General features: G+C 33.5%; 1 protein-coding gene and 1 long non-coding RNA gene across 6 annotated transcripts; one reads left to right on the top strand and one right to left on the bottom strand.

Annotated features, from left to right (window-relative positions):
• Window positions 1-5103: 5103 nt before the first annotated feature.
• On the bottom strand, window positions 5104-7383 carry LOC143304973 (uncharacterized). 4 transcript variants are annotated; one of them, XR_013061647.1, is made up of 7 exons: window positions 7268-7383; window positions 6648-7191; window positions 6340-6435; window positions 5985-6263; window positions 5641-5909; window positions 5461-5557; window positions 5104-5298 (listed from the first exon to the last, which is right to left on the bottom strand). It is a non-coding gene; the product is annotated as an uncharacterized LOC143304973 (long non-coding RNA). The 4 variants fall into 4 exon arrangements; XR_013061645.1 differs by lacking the exon at window positions 7268-7383 and having other exon boundaries at window positions 6648-7247; XR_013061644.1 differs by lacking the exons at window positions 6648-7191; window positions 7268-7383 and having other exon boundaries at window positions 6340-6641.
• On the top strand, window positions 7264-13769 carry LOC143304971 (omega-amidase NIT2-A-like). 2 transcript variants are annotated; one of them, XR_013061643.1, is made up of 5 exons: window positions 7264-7394; window positions 12009-12193; window positions 12586-12754; window positions 13029-13262; window positions 13414-13769. XR_013061643.1 is itself a non-coding variant. In XM_076627520.1 (4 exons), the coding sequence occupies exons 2-4, from the start codon at window positions 12110-12112 to the stop codon at window positions 13160-13162; spliced, it is 387 nt and encodes a 128-aa protein (XP_076483635.1). In that variant the 5' UTR covers window positions 7264-7394; window positions 12009-12109; the 3' UTR covers window positions 13163-13769. The 2 variants fall into 2 exon arrangements, 1 of the variants encoding a protein (XP_076483635.1); XM_076627520.1 differs by having other exon boundaries at window positions 13029-13769.
• Window positions 13770-21053: the final 7284 nt, after the last annotated feature.

Here is a 21053-nt window from a genome sequence, read left to right as displayed (position 1 = left end):
CTTCTTATTTAGATGTCGTGGAAGAAAAATCGGACTTTGGAAAAGTACGAGGCGCCAGGATTTGAACCCGGGATCCGAACGTTTGTACTCTATGGCGCTAACCACTGCGCTGCCGTCGTCCGACACTAGTTGGTTTCGAGTGGTGAGATTTGCGTTCTCGTGTGCCGCCACGAGAGGAAATCTCAGTGTGGGTGTGCTTTCTGAACGAAGAACGCGGATTCGTTGTCCACACTTTTCGTTAGGAAAGTGAGGGTGCCCATTGATTATAGCCAACGTTAATGAATGAAGATAGGAGGAGGAAGCCTCCTACCAACATGGCTCGTGGGTGACATTGTTTATTGGAAAAATAACTACCCGCTTTCTCCGTTATTTGTAAGAGTGTGCAATAAACCTAAGCATTGTTCTAAGGACCATCCATAAACCGAAAACACTTACAGGGTTAGAGATTCCTTCAAGCTATTAAGATTACGTCAAAGGATTCAGTTTATAGGATATAGTATGTAGTAGATCAGTATATAGTATAAAGTTTCAGACGGCGCACGGACCATCGTACGCGCCGTAACAGAGAGAGTTATAAGAATATACATAAAATGTAATTAAACATCGCAAAAGTAACTTAATTAGAAATGACTAGAATATATGATGTATAATATAATGAATTCAAATTGTCTAAAAAATATTACAAATTTATAGAGATTTTACTATAACATGTTTCTAACAGAAGCTGATACAGTTATATAGCATTTTCAAGCATTTACGAACATTAATGTACGAATTTGAAATTAGCAATATTGAAGCGCGGTACTCGGAAAGACGAATGTACATGGATAATTGTATGCACTAATCAACGATACGGTTATAATTGCATGCTTGATAGAAAAATATCATCGTAAAATTGATATGATTTCATGGAAACGCGTCTAACTTGATATCTCGAAAGTATCTTAAGCAAACTAATTAGCGTGCCTGTTATGTCTTTTAAAATGTAAATTAACATGTAACAAAGAAACCTTCATCAATTTGATTCGCTTCAAACTGCGCAAATAAGTAGTATAAATAATATTTGTGATAGATTTGGCATCAATTCCATGTTTCCTTTAATATTTGCCTTTAGAAAGTCCAATTCGTTTCACGAATATACAAATTACTAAAAAAATGTCTATATTAGTAATTTATTTATTTTGCATTAATCGTGACATGTTAGTTGCATTATGTTATATGTAAACTACCACAGAGGAAAAATGATAATCTTTCAGTTATTAGTTTTCTGATTTTAATGTCATTTTATGAGTACTTTAACACGAGGTACTTGTGAATGAAAACAACCAATTAGGTCTAAAAACATAAGCCTGTTACCAAGACTCTTATTAAATTGAACAAGCTTTTCAAAAATCGAACGTGTATATTAACGCGAACTCATTATTTGACTGATTTAACTGATTTGACTGACATCCGAAATTGGTGAGATCATATGAAATTTTGCTTTTCGCGGTTCGGTGTATAAGAACGCGTCACCGATTGCTCAACTTTCGATATAAAAAGCGGATCAAGTCTACCGGATCATCCTACAGACACGCATTAATTCGTAAGAGTTAGTCATCATCTGGATAATAATTATCTGAAGAAACTTTCAACGTGAAAATATAAAATTTTCATTGATTACATATTGCGTTCGCCATAATTGAAAAAATGGTAAACCTTCGATCTCATCTTTCTAATACACATTTTCTTTACCTTGTGATAAATAAATACTTGGAAATTTAGGAAAATTTTCAGTGATCATTTTAAGGAATTTGACAAATTTCCAACGAGACTATGTGACACCGTTAGGTAAAAGTGATTCAAATGTAGTAGCGATATTAAACGAGAAATCTATAAAGGTGTCATTAGAAATTCTAAGAATGTCTCTGCATCTTTCTCTTAGGTATCACGCCAATAGTTTTCATTACCGTGATGTAATATTTATCATGCTTATTTTGTACGTAAAACGAATCGTTGGAATATTCCCGAAGCTAACGAAGCATTTCCCAAAAGTTAAACCGAAGAAATTAACGGGAATAGTTAAGTGAAATTTTTCCATTAACTTGCTGACCAACCGGCAAATAAAAAATCATAAAAATTGTTTCAATGTGTTGAGGTCACGCATAACTTCTTTTTTCATTGACGATTACCAAACAGGTAAAATTTCGAAATTGTACGAAGGCCACGTGACCAGATCGTATTGGAATTTGAAGTGCATGGAAAAAGACAACTCGAAGTACAAACCTTGAGCTGTACTACTCGAAGTACAAACGTGAACTAATGGATGCAGAAAAGCAATTAACGCCAAACATCCGAACAGCATCTTGGAGCCCGTCATTGTTCTGAAATAAAAGAAGTGACGAATTAAAAAGACGCAGGACGAATAATAATAAAGGAAACTTAGTTCGTATTATAAATTGAATTTACATCAGAAAAGAAGCACGATCAAGCGAAACAGATCGTAGAAATGACAAATATCATCGATATACGTTTCAGTGTAATTTCACTTTTGAAAATTATTTAGTTTAATACGATCGTATTCATCGCTCTGAATCTTTCATTGTGCTGCAATTTGTGCTGCGTCTTTTTAATTTCTCTATCTTTCTGTGTTTTCGGAAAAATTACTTGAAAGATTAAGAATTGCTTGCCTTATTTTATTTTCGATTAGTTAGGATTTGATTATTCCAGGTAAGCTTTATTATTTATAACAGGTTTTATCACTTGTTTATTATTTAGGAGTTTGTTATTTTAGGATTAGTACCTTTTAGGATTTCTTATCCTTCGAGTTTCTGTTTCAGATATCTAGGTCTATTTCAAGATGTTTTATTACATTAGGATTATTTATTCGATTAAGATAATTTAAGAGTTTCACAATGTACAAAGAAATAATCGTGTGAAATTTAGATTTATGCTTTAAACGTATTAAACACGCGGTAATTTCAATGTCTATAGCCTCGAACGTGTTCTGATTAGTTGTGTCATTGTCTGTGACATTGAAATCACAAAAATCCATTGCAAGTGTGCTGTCATGCAATGTGGATGTAATTGGGTTTTTTGGGTATTTCCTGTATCATCTGATTTGTACAGTACTATTTTAACGCAAGGACAGGAAACTTATTATATATTTCCCGTCCATTATTTGAATCGTTGTGAAGTGTAACGAATTATATTCGATTCGAGGAGATGTTAATGAATTACCCATTTCATATGTAATTACATGGAAATAAAAATCATTGCAAAAATAATTGATCTAATGACAACGGAATTTCCAATATTTTTTTGTTTCGTCACGTCTTTTTCATAATATATCTTTTATAGGTACGTGATTTATTAATCGTTCGAATGGAAATAATTATTCGTATAATATTCAAATGATTCTAGCCATAAAATAAATTAAAACGATACCTGTAATGCAATCTGCGTATGACGTCAACCTCGATCTATGCTTATACAAGAAATTTTATCAATCAATGACTAGATATACAATAATCAAATATTATAAAATTTCCTGAAAACCTTTAGGTGTTAATATTAAGGTGTGAATATCTTTAATATTTGCAAGTTATTGTTTAGCGCTAATTAGTTAGAATGTAACAAGTGGTGTACCAGAATTGAGATAATTAAGCCACACGAACAATCTTATTTAGATCTTTTTAATTTTTTAATTCTCTTTTGCTCTAATACTTCGTAAAATTAATCTTCATTAGCTACTACACTTCACAGAATAACAAGAGATAATTTTTCTTATATAACGTTTCATTCATAAAATCTATCATTAAAGTATATCTTCATAAAAATATCATTCCATACTAACGGTATATTTGGTGTCATACGAGATAACAGTTACCAGTGATGACATATGTAACTTTATAAAGATATCTCGTTTTATTATATATTAAAAGAATGTACTCATTGCTGCTATATTTCAGATGAAAAAAAGGAGGCAATGATTTTACAGTAAAATCGTTCGTTTACAACTGATTCATTTACATTTCATGATAATACTGTGCATTCTGAATATGCTATGATTTGGTTTAAAATAATAAATAGTCCATTCTTGCATACTATTGCTCCAGCTTTACTTGTATTTTCGATATTGGTATAAATAGAAAGACAATTAATGTCGTTCGAGTCTATTTTCGGATCATTTATATTACGTTTAATCCATATAGTTATTATATGAGACATAGTATCGTAAAATTTGAAAGAATAAAACGTTCGTACAGGAAGTACATTTTATAAGAACTCCAACAAATCTGCGTGTGCACCTAAAATACAAACTGATAGTGATTGTTCATAAGTTTATATACATTATCTAATGTCAATCGAAGGTATCAATTCTTTCTCTCCATAAGAGTACTTTTTCATTTATGTGTGTTCAAAAATACATGTGTTCAACCGTGAAGCATATGTCACCTACAACGAAAAAGAGTTTTCCTATACTTAATATTTCCTTTATATACCTATGAAAGTCTATTCTGCGCGTAGTATGAAATTATGAATAAATCTGGAATATTGTTCAATCTGAAAAGAAAAATAACTTATCATTCATCATCATTGATACGAGATTCAGAATGTTTGTTTTGTCTTGCAGAGAAAGAAGGCAGCCCTTTCTTTTAATGTGAAATAGAAAGCGAAAATTTGAAAACAGATTTTTTGGAAATTTACTTGCAAATATCGTTTTCAATATCGTGATTTTCTTCCCAATGGTACTGTACTTTCAAATTTTCCAGTATCCCTCTAAAAACAAAAAGTCGAACCTCGTTATTATTAACGTAGGCATTACAAGGAAGAGAAGTATTAGAAAGCAGCTCCTTTTTATTATGGATTTCTTTATAATCATGTAAATAAGAAATTCCGGAAATTTTTTCCTCAAGAATTTAATTCTTGTGTTTTGATTGATAATTATTACACTGCATACTAACTTTTCGCATACTGTTCGCGTCTAACAATTTCCTAATAATAACTACTTCAAAATTACATATGTTCTTGCACGAATTCAAAAGTACGTATGATACAATTACAATTGATTCTAAAATAATAATTATTTAAAGATATTAAGATACTAATTAAACGTTTCACTATATTTCAAAATCTGGAACAACAAATTTTTATTTATAAAAAATGAAACTGTGTTTACATATTCTTTGTCATGATGCTATTTCTTATTACCATGTCGACATTTTTTAAAATTCATTTTGTTATCTCTACGCAATATGTAAATTCATATACTGCTTAATATTTTTTACATATTATCCATCCACCGCATGATATCTCCTGAAAAATCAAAATATTAATGTTATATTATTACAATGCTTCTTAAATTTCAATTTTTGACAAATTTGAAATCCAATATATTTTGCACAATTATTATTTATCAAAAAATTCTAAGTTAGTAACTTTCTTTTCAAATGGCAAATAACATATACTTTGACTTACCTGTAACTTTTTGCTCCTAATCATCATTTCCTCTTATAGAACATCATTATTGTTCTTATAATTACTACCAGTGTCATAGATATTGTAGTGGCTACAACTGAATTAATAGAAAATGATAAATAACTGTGTATAACACTAACACATAACTGTGTATAACAATGACACATAACTTTTACTTACATATCAGTCGATAAGGGATTACTGTGATATCCTGTTGATGTTTCTTAAGGCACTTGATTAGGTACGATACGGTATCATTCCTTATGGTATACTGTAGATAAGTATTTTAGAAAATAACAAGAATAAATCTAAATTATTCAGAGGTTCCAGTTTCGGCTTAGACATAAATACAGGACCATTTGCAAAGAAGAAAGGGTGCGTTTCTACAGCCTCGTTATAGTAACCATGAATACCAATCTCTGAATTACTGGTTACTAAACATAAATATCCTATAAAATTTAATATATTTCTTTAATTTTTAATACATACATGAGTTAGTAGTTCTAAATTATGAATCATCCTACCTGTGATATTACACTTTTCCTTATAATATCATCACTCAAGTGAACAACATTAAGATCATGTAAACCATGTCATCCTATCTTACTGTGAAGATACTTAGTTATGTTATCTAACATTATAAAAATATCATCAAATTCAAGTCCTTTTATTCACATCACATGGTCACGACGATCTGGTTCTTCGTTATATAATGTTCTAAAATTTGTCATACATATAGGATGTACAAACCGTGATATCAAGGTATCAGTTCTTCCTTCCCAAGGGACAGTTTCATTAAAATTCTGATAGAATTAAAAATTAATTATTAATATTCTAACAATCATATATGTTAAATACATTATAGTCAACGATATATACCTGAGCGAATGTAGGGGTGATTCCTTGATAATTATAAATGTCATCAGCCCACATCATTGTGCCACTTCTTTGTACTCCAGCCTCTAGATTAACAGCCTAAACAAACATACAAAATTTTATAGAAGCTGTACAAAATATAGTATATACGCGCAATATTGAAGCGTTCAAGGGGATATAAAGGTAATGTACATCACATACACGTGTACTCTCATGCAACAAAATACAATTAGATTTAATAGTATAAGCTCTTTTATTCATCATAATAGATTGGAAATTTAAGTGTCTTACGAGGGTGAGTAAAAAGTTACCCGCTCTGTCGGTGTAGAATTTATTTTAAGCAATTGTCAAAAAAGACATACATCATTTTTTGACATAATCACTCAATTTCTGTATACACTTTGTCCATTTGCTGAAGGACCTTCGTATTTTCTCATTAAAAAATGTTTTGGGCTGAGCTGCGAACCACGAATGCATCGTCGTCTTCACCTTTTCATCAGCTTTCTCGGCATCCATCTCGCACAAACTTTTTAAAACCCAAATCTGTCGTGCACTATTGCATAAGCAGAGCCGTGGCTGATTTGCAAATGATTTGCCACATTATCCAGCGTCACTCGTCTATTCCATAGAGCATAAGTTCATGAGCACGTTCAATGTTGTCATCGTGGATGTGGACGGGCGTCCAGCTGTTTTTTCATAACACTTGTGCGATCTTCTTTGAACTTTTGTGCCCATTCAAACACACTTCGTGACAAAACACTTACTCCATAATGTGCATTAAATCTTTGATAAATATAGGCATCAAACATAACCTCCGACCACAAGAAACGAATCACAGCATCCTGCACTGCTTTCCTGCAAATCACCATTGCAAAGCGCCATTACTCGCGCAACGGTCACAAACGAATTGACGTAACACAATGAAACCTACGCAGCAGCACTGAACAGATATTGACGTCATACGAAGAGTGCAGATGGATCAATACGGTCGACAGAAGTTTTAACTATCTGGAGTGCGGATAAATTTTTACCGAGAGTCGTATAGGAATCTATAATCTGTAAGTACACCTTTGGCTGAATGGAAATTTCTCTTACATATAGTCCAAAATGCAGAAACAGTGTATTGAATTGGAAAGTGATAAAAAATAAGTGAAGTATCGAGGTTGCATGTGATTGCATGAGTACACAGGACGTTTTTAGCGAATAAAAAATAATTTTGAAAGACACGAGACTTATCTTGTATTTTATGTACTCTCTGTGTCCGAATTTCCAGAAGCTCTCTATCTTATGAAGTGTTTTAGATTAGCCGGAAAATTTTGTATGTACATACAAGAAGTATACGATCTAAGTGGAATATTCCATTATTCTCTTGATACAACAGAAACGAAATTTACAGAACTTCTCAGAAAGTTGGTTTATTATTACCAAATTAATAGAATTAATATACGTTTATCATCTTTACATACCTAAGTCCTGGAGGTTTATCGTGCGTAAAAAATTAGTGTCGTTTCAAAGTTACATTTCGTACATTTTAAGCCTATAATTTGTAACGTACAAAACAATGTAAATTTGAGCTGTTTCTTATCTCCACAATAAGAAAATCCAACTTTACGTTTTTTACACAATGATATTTATGGAACAGTAATATCATATTATTGCATCGCTTGGAGAATGAAGTCAAGGTACGATGTGACCCTAGTGTAAACGCTGGGATACCCAGCTGTGCCGCACTTATAAGCATAAGACACAATACCTATTAAATACGAGGTTCATTCATGTTGTATCAGCAGTGGTCCGCCGCGGTCAGCCTGAAAGGATCGTTAAATTTTTAATCAAAGATACTGAAATATATCGATCGAATTGTATTGAAATTATACTTATATACAGTAATAATCTTCTATTGATTTGTGTATTGAAATACTCCAATTTATAATGTACATGTTATATGTATTTTGAGCAAAACTAAGATTAGAAGGAAATTAGATTAAATACCATAATGAGGTGTGAGAAGTGGGCAAGACTATTAAATTGTGTTTATCTATTATTTCTAATGTTTAAGACGTCGATTTGATGTTAATTCGAATTGACGTGTCTTCAGATACCGTATAGTTTGTAGTAACTCTATAACTTAATTACCGTACAAGAATCCTCTCCACCCTGAGCATGTTCGGCGCATATTATACCATCAGTGATATCAGGTGCATTAGGAAATTTGGAATAAGCTATTTTGCATTCGGCGTTCTTAATCACTGGCATTTGTACTTCCATTAATGCATTACGTCGTGGTCGTCCTACGAAGAAAATAAGAAAGATATTTAAGACTGGAACTGTTTAATTTTATTATAAAATTGATATCACTTACTATATCTTAACGCTCCCCATCCAGCAACAAGGGGGTTATAGCCGACGAAGTTGCTCTTTCGTAGGGGCTCTTTCGTACAAATGGGATATACGTACCCTGAAAAATAAAAAAATAAATGAAAATGCAGGAAACGAATGACCAAAAGTATGAGAAAGAATTGTACACGCTTTATGACACAATATATGTGTACAGTAAGAAATTTCAGGATATGATACTTCAGTAATACTCAATAGCATATATATACACACACACACACACACACACAGATATATATATATATATGTCGGAGATGAAAGAACAGCGGAGCCTTTGGAATTTTGGATAATCCCGCAACATTGTAACCTAGAGTCTACTATAGCTGTAATTGAACAATTGTAGTTATTCAACCCGATTGTAATTGTTCGAGAGTCGTGATAATGAGCTTGGGCTCGAGGCGACAGTCAGTCGCCGAACGTAGCCGCGGTCACGGGATGAACGTTTTGCCTAACAAGGTATGGAGTAATTCTATAGCTCTCCTTAAAAGAAATATTCGGGGCGACACGAGACAATAAACATTCCAACGGTTTCTGTCCCGTGGCTCGCCACGTGCAGACCCTATTCTTCGAGTAAGATGATTGCCAGATGTCGATGCGTCTCCGCAGGACATGTTCGGCTAGCCCGAGAGCCCGTTATAAATCTTAAGGTTTAGTTAACTAAAGTCCTTCAAACAGACAAACAGTCTTTGTCCCAACTACGGGAAGATAGGGGAGACATATTTTTCAACTAGTGGCGTCTCCCACTAGCAACTTTCCCTCGAGGGCGGCTAACATCCTTTTCTAACCACCGATATGGAGATTGACCAATTAGCAGCAACGCCAATTTCCCTTACTTTCTGAACGAAGGCTTTTCTCGACGAATCCGATGATCTCGTGTCCTTAGACACACCCCAATATAGTTTTTCTCTGTGGCATCATCGGGACAGGAAAGGCATTCTCGTTCGCGATCTCAATGATGAAAGGAGTAACCCTTTACGACCAGTGAATATCACGCATCCGACTTAGATTTTGTGAGTACGTTCATCTATCATCCCGTCGACCGCGGATTCGTTATTGAACCTAGGATCATTGTCATTAGTTTCTCGAGTGCCTAACTACCACGGTTACTTGCCCGGCTCTATAATAATCGTATTTGCACTAGCCGATGTCTTCTCTATTGCACAACGACAACGTGTAACCCAAACGAAGATTCGTTTCACGCCCCTAACCCTAATTCTAATGTCCGCTCCGACATATATATATATATATATATATATATATATATATATATATATATATATATATATATATATATATATATATATTTGAGGACTTACTCGAAAATGGCACCTCCTCCACCAATCTAAGAATGGCAATATTATGATTGTGTATGTTTTCTATTCCATCCATATGTGCACAATGTGCTGCGGTCAAAACATGCCTAGCCGATATCAGGGAACCTCCGCACTTCCATAGTGGTTTGTCTGGGTTTCGGGGATTACGAAAACCTAATGCAGCGATCCATGGCCAAGCGCCTAAAATGCAATAGTCATAGTTGTGAATATACATAATTTTTTCTCACATAATGAGTAACAACGATTATTACCTATTCGATATTCGATCATACAGCAGACGATAAGTATATACGTACAAATACTCTGAAATAGAGATTTGATAAAGACAGAAATTAAATTTTTATTCCAGTGGAATACAAATTATTAAATAATTCTATATAATTTCTATTTGAACTATACTGAACTATAAAGTTCAAACGTGTAATTTCTGCCCTAACAGTTTTTGATCTCTATCCATATTATTACTCCTATATCAATTTTTTATTTCAAGCAAAAAGATACTCTTCCTAACATGAAGTAAAAGAAAGAAATAATTCAAGTTAATAAGTAAAGTTACTACTGATAGAATCATAGCATTATTATTTAGTCTAATTGAAATGTACATTGATGTGCTGTTTAATGCCTTTAAAGTTCATTCTTTGCAGTAAATGGCTTATTATTAGTCGGAAAGAAAGACATAAAACGTACCAAGTTCAGCTGGTTTACCATCGACCACCCTGGTATGAGAGACGTTGCTAAAACCACAGTATGGTGGTCGCAAAGCCTTATACTTATACACAGTTTTTATTAAAATTTCTCTCTTCTCTTTGTTTGGATTGTTCCGGCAGCAAACGATCGTAACATTGCCCTGGTATCTGCACACTGATCGTCTATAAAAATCGGTGGCTGTACGGTACTGTATCTGCCATATTTCTTGCAGAGGTTTACATTTTCTGTAGTCAAGGCACCTGCCTTCTTGATTGTCCGGTGTGGTACATTCTGGATCAAACAATTTTAAAACATTTATACAGTTCAAAGATGCGTAAGAAAGCGACACCGATTACTCAACTTTCGAAGTAAAAAGCCGATCAAGTCCACCGGATTGCCCTACAGACACGTATTAATCCGTAAGAGTTAGTCATCATGTTGATAATAATTATCTAAAGAAACTCACGTGAAAATATAAAATTTTAATTGTTATATTAATAATTTAATTATAATTTAATAATAATAATTTAATTTAAAATGAGTGAGGGCTAGGAGATCATTTGGATCGGTGGAGATAGGAGTTAGCGGGCGGGAATTGAGGACTGCTTCTATTTCTATGATAAGAATATTACGGTGTTAAGCTCATATGTTTCTGTTTCTCCACTCGCGCTGCGCCATAATATCCTTTGATATTTCCGATCCTCTGGTCGTACGAGGAATTACCGATACATTTTCTCGATGTCGCCAGTGAGTACGTACTGATGAGCGCGGAATCTAATTAATATACAAAATAAATTGTGAATTGATTCGAGAATATAGGATTTCCCCATTTTCATGATTATCGTGATTTTTGTATAAATATATTTTTTAAGATACTAATAATTAGGTACTTATAAATTAGTATTATCAATTATTTTGCATTTATAATTCCGCCTCTAGTATAAGTGTTAATTGAAAACTAACTTTATGTTTCAAAAAGTACTAGCAAAGTCGTTGAGTAACAAGCCACTGATGCTAACACAAATAGCATTGTCGTAATTAAATATTTCTAAATATTCATTTTTCACTTTGAACCTGTAGAAACAATTTATTATATATACTATTAGCTAAGTAACTGCATATTTAATTAAGTCGAAATATAAAACTTAGTTATTTTGATAATTTAGAAAATAAAAAACTGACAAACCTTTCAATTTAATTTATGGTTGGAACAAAAGACAGTTATTTTTCATTAATTGAAATATTGCAATGCAGAGTACTTTCCAAAATACGCTGAGAGTATTCCTGATGGTGAAACGAGCGTTGCTTCATCGAACGCAACTAAAGAAAACAACATCTATGTAGTTGGTGGTACGATGCCTGAAATAGAGGGCGATAAATTGTACAATACCTGTACTATTTGGGGTCCCGATGGAACTTTGATAGCAAAACACCGAAAGGTAAGTAATATATTCCTTTATGGCTTTGAATTTGAAAATATTGGGGTGAAGAAAGTGACTCTATCTAGGAATAATTTAGGAATATACATATGTACATACGTATACTATAACCAATTCTATAATTTACGGTTTATAAAATACGTTATGATACGGTAAACGCCCATTTTTGTTGTAATGTGTTTGTTGTTGTATAAATTTTTCACATACGAAAATACTTATTTTTTCTCCTTTTTAAACATTATTAAATGATAAGATTTTTTAATAAAAGAAAGTGATAAAAACGCTGTCAGTTATTAAATAAAAAATAATTAAAGTTTAGGAGTTGGTAACTTTGATATTAAATTACAAAAGTTGCAGCAATAGAATTAGCGACTACATTTTTATGTTATTAGGTACATCTATTCGACATCGACATTCCTAATAAGATTACTTTTCGAGAGAGTGATTCACTCAGTCCTGGTAACTCCCTAACGACGTTCGATGTGAAGGGCTGCAAAATAGGTATTGGCATTTGCTATGATATTAGTTTCGAGGAAATGGCACGCATTTATCGGAACAAAGGTACAGTAACTTAATCGATCAATACTTAACTAGCAAAAAATTAAATATCTTTCTTAAATATATTCTATATAAAATTAATATAATCTGTAACTCTGTATAAAAAGAAGCTTAATTTAAAAAACCAGTATATTTGCTGAAAATGAAACAAATAAAAGAATTAAAAGCACAATAAGAGGACTGTCCTCGCATATTCAGAAATGATGGAATGTGAACCGTGCAACTACGAAGTTAATTGGTATTCGGTGGCTTCATATTTCCTGCTTCTCTGGGTTAGGTTGCCAAATGCTGATATATCCAGCGGCATTCAATATGACCACTGGACCATTGCACTGGTCATTACTTCAGCGTTCCAGAGCGAATGATAATCAATTATACGTTGCCTGCATATCACCGGCTCGTGTTCCTTAAGCAAGTTACGTCGCATGGGGACATACACAGTTGACCAATCCCTGGGGAAAGATTCTTTACGATTCGGAAACTCAAGAGAATAAGGCAGTCACCGATATCGGTAATTTACAGCTTAAAATTAAAAGCGAGAGATCCATGATGTAATTAATTTTTAGTCTCGTTAATTTATCGATTTAGCCATCTTCCTCTGTATTTGTTGAATTTATTAGTAAGCATTACTTATTACTTCGTATGTTTCTTTTTTCTATCAGATCTAAAAGTTGTTGAGGAAGTAAGGGCTCAGATACCTACAGTTTCTTAGAGACGTACAGATTTGTACGACACTGTCTGTAAGAAGGAGTAACTCTACACTAAAACAGAAAATGTTTTTTTATAATATTTCTACTACCATATTCTTTTTTTGTGGATTATTACTAATTTCTTATCATTTGTACTAAATGAATGACTCAATTAAAAAAACCAAAACGTTATAAATAATAATCTGTATATCTTGTGTATCAACATGTAATTGGATATTATAATAATATAGGAATGCTATAATAATATAGGATAATAATATAGGAAAATAATAATATAGAAAAAAATACATGCTTTTAAACACCTTTAATATCGATCACATAAATTGTTATAATTCACAATGATTACGCATACATAAAAGACCCCTTGATAGTAAAATTTACGATCAAAAGGCAATTACGTATCGTTTAACAACATTTAATTTATAACACCTTTTAAACATTTAGACAGATTAACACATAACACTTCTTATATATAAACATCAATTCGAAGTTATCAGCTTGGAGAAATTGGTCGATTAATACCTGTAGATTGTCTGTCTCGATGAAAGACTTAAAGAGAGCAAAAACATGATAATGCCGCTAATATAATATTCCTTCTTTCTTGTATCTGTCTGCCTCTCAGGTCGTTTTACCAATTACAATAAGTAATTTCGACTTCTTTGCGCTCTCTTTTAACGCATTCGAGACCGAAAGAAATTCATATCAGTCAGTAGGCAAGAGTATAATATACATATTTTATATATAACTTATGTTGTTACGCCGCCTAAAACATCTGCACGCCAGCCCGCGCGACCGGACAACAACCGACCTGCGTAACGTCACTTCGACCCTCAATAAACCTAAGGGCCCACCATAACTTTCATTTTCCTGTATTGTTTCGCCATGTGTCGTCAATCCGTTTGTCCTGAAGAATTTCTTAAGCCTAAAAGTATTTTCGACGCACATCTGGTTTTTTAGAGAGGTCCTTGGGTTTATTAGTCGCACTTAAAACACGGAGAAAGCGGGTATGCACCCATGAGGAAAATCCGAATAGCCCTGTAATAAAACAAGCTAGGTTTTCTCACGCACACAGTCATCTATCCACCACGATGGTAGGAGACTCCCTACTCATCCCTTCGAGCAGTAATGCAGGTCATGACCAATCGACACCTCGGTTCGTTACCCTCACTTTTCCTAACGAAATTGGGAACAACGAATCCGTGTTCTTTAGGCACAGGGGCACACCCACACCGAACTTTTCTTCCGTATTAAAAAAAGAGCGACAGTCAGTCTAAAAACTAACGCCTAACGCGGCAGTCTGCACATAGCGCGAGAGTCGCATACTTCCCGCAAATCTTTGTCGGTTCTCGGTGTGGTCGAACATACATCTTCTCTCCTAAATACATCATAGTGCTAAGTCCATTAATACACTGATTTCCAGTATAAGAGCCCTGCTCTAGCGCACATATCTATCGCATCGTTGTGCGACAAGTTGTTAACTATTTATTTCGGCATCAGTGTAGTCTAAGTGTTGGACATATATAATTTATAACTCTGTGAATCACAGGGTTATACAAACTCAATCGCCCCTTATTATCTCAACGGAAATCAGGGGATCGATCAATTCGTGGTGTCGACTGCTACAGTCGTAACGGGGATTTACGACCCCCGTTGACGTCTCTCCTCGCGATTACGTCTCCCCGCAATTGGTCGAAATTACATATGTAGTAATGTATATATCATGTTAATTTCATATTTTCTTCAATATAGAATTATTATATATATATATATATATATATATATATATATATATATATATATATATAACTGTACATAGTACATTATAGAATAACATAGTATATAATTTTATATTTTAAAAATATGAGGCATACTATTTAAGATTGTCATCGATTTAAAATCAAAGTATGAAAAGGATACCCTGGAGAGAGTAAAACACAGAATCATTCCAACTAAACATTCAGATCGTACCGACACCTAGGTATCGTCTTACAATTAAATCTCGGTCTCGAATGGATTAAAATGAAATACATACTTGCAGCTTCAACATCTTCAATATCGAGGAGATTCAAACTTTACAAATAAATGTAAATTGCGATGTAAAACAAAGCGATGTAGAAAGGGAAAAAGGAGGAAAGAAGGAACAGGGAAGCAAAGAGAAGAAACGAATTTTTCATTTTCTCGAAACTGGATCAAATTTCAATGAGTTAAAAGAGAGCGCAAAGAAGTCGAAATTACTTATTGTAATTAGTAAAACGACCTGAGAGGCAGACAGATACAAGAAAGAAGGAATATTATATTAGCGGCATTTTTGTAGCCATTATATATGGTTTCGATCGCATAATTAATCAGTATCAACTTACCAGTCTTTAACGGAAGGACAAAAAGAAGAGCAGACGGCACACAGACCGCAATCATGATCATTTTCAAGTAGAATCTCAAACTGCCGTACATCTTCGAAAACTTCGTTAGTCGTAAGGGATCAAAGGATGATGTCCGCGCTGCGGAAAATAGATGAGAAGCGGCTATTTCAACAACCACCGTGTAGGTACTGCACTAGCCAGAAGTATCTGCGACAGAAATCAGAATACACTCGTTTTCGCATGGTTGGATCAATTTCGCGTGGGACTAACCTGATTGAACCTAAGGCGGGATAATTGCTCAACTCACGACTTTAACCAGACCGCTTGATTCTCTGTAAATGCTTGAAATTGACGCTTGGATTCTTTCCAGATTAACTAGCTTTGCCCCTCCCTCCCTTTATCTATTTTCTTAGATCGACTTAGACTGCCACAACATATTATCTTTCTTCTTTTCTTTTCTTTTCTTTCCTTTTGATCTTTTAAAGCCCTAAATCGCTGGCTATTTTGTATACTATATATTTTGTACACTCAATTACTCTGTAAGTCATAAGTACATATGTTTTACAACGTTATTTGTCGTATTTCAGTAAACCCCAGAAACGCCAGAAATATATTTTCAGCATGTTTTAACGCGCCCCTGGCAAAGATCTCAAAAACGAGTTGCGGCACAATTTAAAGCGACAAATAGCATCGCGTGTCTCGTTGTGGTAACACACGTTTCGCCAGCTTTTTAAAAGCTTTTTCCTCTCTTCCCTGTCTCTTCGTTTTTCCTTAACAAGCGAAACCATTTTCGCGAGGACGAGAGTACGGAAATGACGTACTGGCAATTTTGTTTTGTGATAATACAAGCAGCTCGGTTTCAGTGAATTAAACTTGGCCCCAAGCTTCTACTTATCCCTACCTTCCTTTCCTTTATTTTCCCTTCTATATCGGTTTTGCGGTTTTCCACATTTCCATCACAATAAACCATGTTTTTTCTCGATTTTACATGTTAGCCAATGATTCACGGCAAAAGCGTCGACTGTAAAAATATTTGTAGTTGCAATAGCAACAAGTATGTTTTCTCAAATAGAAAATATTGGGAGCGTACACGCTGGCAAAACAATTCATGAATAGCTCGTCCTCTGCTTGTTATTTGTTTCGATACTGTTAGCAAACAAATTCATGAAACATACTGGTATAGCGTAAAATGAACATAAAAGTTTTGCGTACACTTGAGAGCTGAACTTTGGTTGTTATACGTATATTATATATATATACGCACACAGTTATGTATATGTATATATATATATAGAAAATTCCTTAGAACTTTGAGCTTAATAACATATTAAAATCATTAACATTAAGGAGGTGAACTTTACTTACCTATTACCAAGGTTTCTTCCGCCAAATAATACATAAAAATTGAAAAAGATAATGTAACTAGTTTTAACTTTTTTTTGTGTTATAATTTGAATCACTCGATTTATCCGACTGAGGATGGTCGATCGCAATCTCAATTTATACGTATTCTCATCGCATGAAATAGATCACATGAGGGATTTTCAAAAGTCGATGGAATATTAATCGCGATTAATTATTTGTAGTTGTATTCTGTGCGGCTAAAGCAGTCACCTAATGAATTATTGAGTGCCAGGAATGCTAGCGGTAAACAGGATTGCGGCTATGAATGATTCTCTAATGTGTATATTAGAGATGAATTTGATAATTTATCCTCATAATATGCAATCCGCTTTTAAGTGTAAATCATAATTAACAATTTCTGTTTGATCAAATATGAAGAGCGGATAAATCGATACGCTTAAATCAATATTAGAATTTCTTAACATTTTTATCAAATATTTTAGCACTGTAAAAGCGTCGTAGTAGAGAAATATTAGGTTGTTCCAAAAGTTTCTTTCGTTTTATAAGAAAGTAATAGATGTACAACATTTTTCGTTTTATATTATTTTATTGAATTACGTGTGGTCCACCTTTTTCCAATTTAATGTAAAATAATATAGAATAACATAAAACAAAATATGTTGTGCATCTGTCATTTCTTTATAAAACGAAAGAAACTTGGGACAACCTAATAGAAATTTACTTTTATTATCCATTATAAAAATGGATTATTAATCCTCTAGGAGATACGAACAATATAATTGCAATTAATAAGGAATAAGTTAGCATAACTTAAACCAGCTTTTGCAGAAGGCTATTAGCTAAAGATGTTTATTAAACAATGACAACATGAATTTTCTTAAGTACCCCATTTGGTACTTAATCTACTTCGTAAGTACTGTGTGTCCTAGCCTTCAAAGGATGCAATTTTAACCAGAATGTTTCACATTACTTACCCGTATTATTTCCTTGTAATATAATTTATATTTACATTATCTACGTTACGTTACATTCTACGCGTTAATGTAATGTGATTTTTATTTCTAATCGAAGTTATTCAAAATTTGTAGTATCTCAATAAAACATTAACAGCCTGCAAAAACTTCACGGAAGCATTAGTATCTTCGAAACTATTGAATTCAAATGGCTAATATTCCTTAACAATATACATTCGACGACGTTTATCGAGAGAAGTATGTGGCGTAATAGTTAAACTTTCAATTCATATACATATATCGTTTATGAAAAAGTAGTCATTCTGCTTTTGTGATCTGTGACACACTATAAATTCTCATAAGCTAACTAACGCCTAATCTTCTGTAACGTATTAATATAATATAGGTATGTATATCTCGACTTTGAGCAACCAATTGGTGCTAAATAAGCTTTAGTACATACTTCTTACACGTAACAAAAGACCAGTTAACATCTCTGCTCTTAAAAGAAAAACGAAAGAAGCTCTGAAAAGCTGCAGAGTTCAGGTCGAATAACACCAGCTCAGATAAATGACCCTCTAACTTACCTTTGTCCTCATCGACGTCAGTGATTTTAAAGCTAGTTATAAAGTGCACTTCTCAGCCAGCGTCCACGGCAGTCAATATTATTTAACGGGCCTTAACGCGATGTAAAAAGGGAAAAAGGAGGAAAGAAGGAACAGGGAAGCAAAGAGAAGAAACGAATTTTTCATTTTCTCGAAACTGGATCAAGTTTCAGGCTGCTCGCCAAAGAGTCTGTAGCTAACGAGACAAGATTAGACAAACCACGCTTTAAAATTCCCACAGAACTATAATAATCCTCGAAATCAATACGATTCGTCGATCCATCGCCTGATTAAAAAATGAGATAGGATGAAGCTCACTAGTCGGCCTTTGAACTTTCAATAGCGCTTACGGCTCGTATACTCTAGTTTGAATGCTACAATGTAAGCCAAGTCAGCTGTAACTAGCGTTCGCGTGATTGTCGCTATCTATTATTCACGCGTTACACGTTCACCAGACAAACGCGTCTACCGGTTGACATTGTTTTCTGTCCTGAGTTTCAAAGCAATTATGTTGCTTCGTGTAATCAAATCTCGCCAAACTAACGATAAGTTCTTGTTTGATCTTACACAGTTATTAAAACTATACAAGTTAAACCAATCTAGCCTAAACAAGTAATGTCGTTATATATTCTTTTTTAAATCTATATATTGTTTAATAAATCGTGGTTAGGATATAGTAGCTGACAAAAATATTCGGACAAATATATTTGTAGAAACATTTTAGGAGTGTATTATGCATAGTGGCATTATTTAATACTGTACTGTGACTATCATGGTCGTGTTGGTATTATTCGAAACTAATCTGAAAATCTGTGTGGAATTTGTAAGATATTTAGTACGAGTACTGTGCATTACTGATATGTACACAACCGAGACGAGATAACGAAGGTACTGCTCTCCATCGTTCATCGCTACGCGTTGCTAATAGCAACGTATAATGCATATATATCTCGCAAAGACCATAAAAGTACCCAATGGAACCACGTTTAATATTTGATAATAATGTCCCAATACAGTTTCGTCATTTTCAATTAATTAAACACGACCCTCTCTTTAAAAATTAGAAGATAAAATACGTAATACAAATCTACTCGAAATCTTTTAAACCTTACGGACGACCTTACGGACCTTACTTATGGTCTTTAAAAGCAGCAGGGATTAGCAGAATATTAACTGCGAATTTTTCTTGGACCGCAGCATGCAATATGAAATATGGTTATTAAAATGTACACTGAAAATTTCATATCCATAAGATACTCGTGCTTGTAGGACCTTGAAAATGAATTCTTAACCCAAATAGTCGACCGAGATACTCGAGAAATTTTGTGAAGCTGACGTCAATACCAATATGTACCGTCGTTGTGCTATTATTTCGTGATAAGCCGTATTGATTGCACTTCCATTTCACGGAATTAATTTTTCCACACAAAAAGTGATAACGATAATCGAAAAAAGAAAAATATACTACCACTTTTCGTATCAGCATACACAAGCGCACTCGATTTTACACGAGTATACAATTTGCAAATTCGACGGAACGATCGGATTTAATTATTTTTTCGATATTTCAGGCATCAAGTTTTATTTACACATCGAACGTTGAAATACGGCGAAATACAAAATGTACAAACCACTCTGGACATTAATTAACTTTAAACGTTATTGATTAATTAAAGAAACCAACCATTGTGTTGATTTTTACATTTTGAAAAATTGTTATCTACTTTTGCTTTGTTTAAAAATTGAAAAAAAAATACTTTTATTGTAAGTCACGAGTATCTCTTTTATTTATTTAAACTTTAGATCAAATATTACAATTTATAAATATATCATTTATTTAGATATACTTGTAATATCTGTTTTATAAGTTTGTACAACCATTTATCTATTTATCTATTTTATTTGCACATAATCTTTATAGACTGATTTTGTAAAGAATAAAAAATTGTGATTCTATTTAAAAACGATCGTGTCAGACTCAAGTGATAAGCGATATATATTTCAGCGATATATATATATATTCAGATTTCACCATCACATAAACGGTGCTATTGGAAACGTTTCACAATAGACGTCTTATAAGCGCCTGCGATGTCCGTCATATGTAAAGCTATACCACTGAATCACGGCCGCCATTTAGTGATTAAGGTCGATCACTTAGAGTTGTTAATCCGACATAATGGCGAGCAATACATCGAAGACATTATTGGAAACACAGTTACAGTTTAATTTCATTGAGCTTATTTGCAAATAAATGTGTACAATATATTTTAGAGGTTTTAAATATTATTGCTGACTAAACTTCGCGT

This window comes from Bombus vancouverensis, unplaced genomic scaffold, assembly GCF_051014615.1.
Source record: "Bombus vancouverensis nearcticus unplaced genomic scaffold, iyBomVanc1_principal scaffold0069, whole genome shotgun sequence".
Lineage (NCBI taxonomy): Eukaryota > Metazoa > Arthropoda > Insecta > Hymenoptera > Apidae > Bombus > Bombus vancouverensis.
Note: the sequence above shows the minus strand (reverse complement) of the source record. Positions and strands in the feature narration are given on the sequence as shown.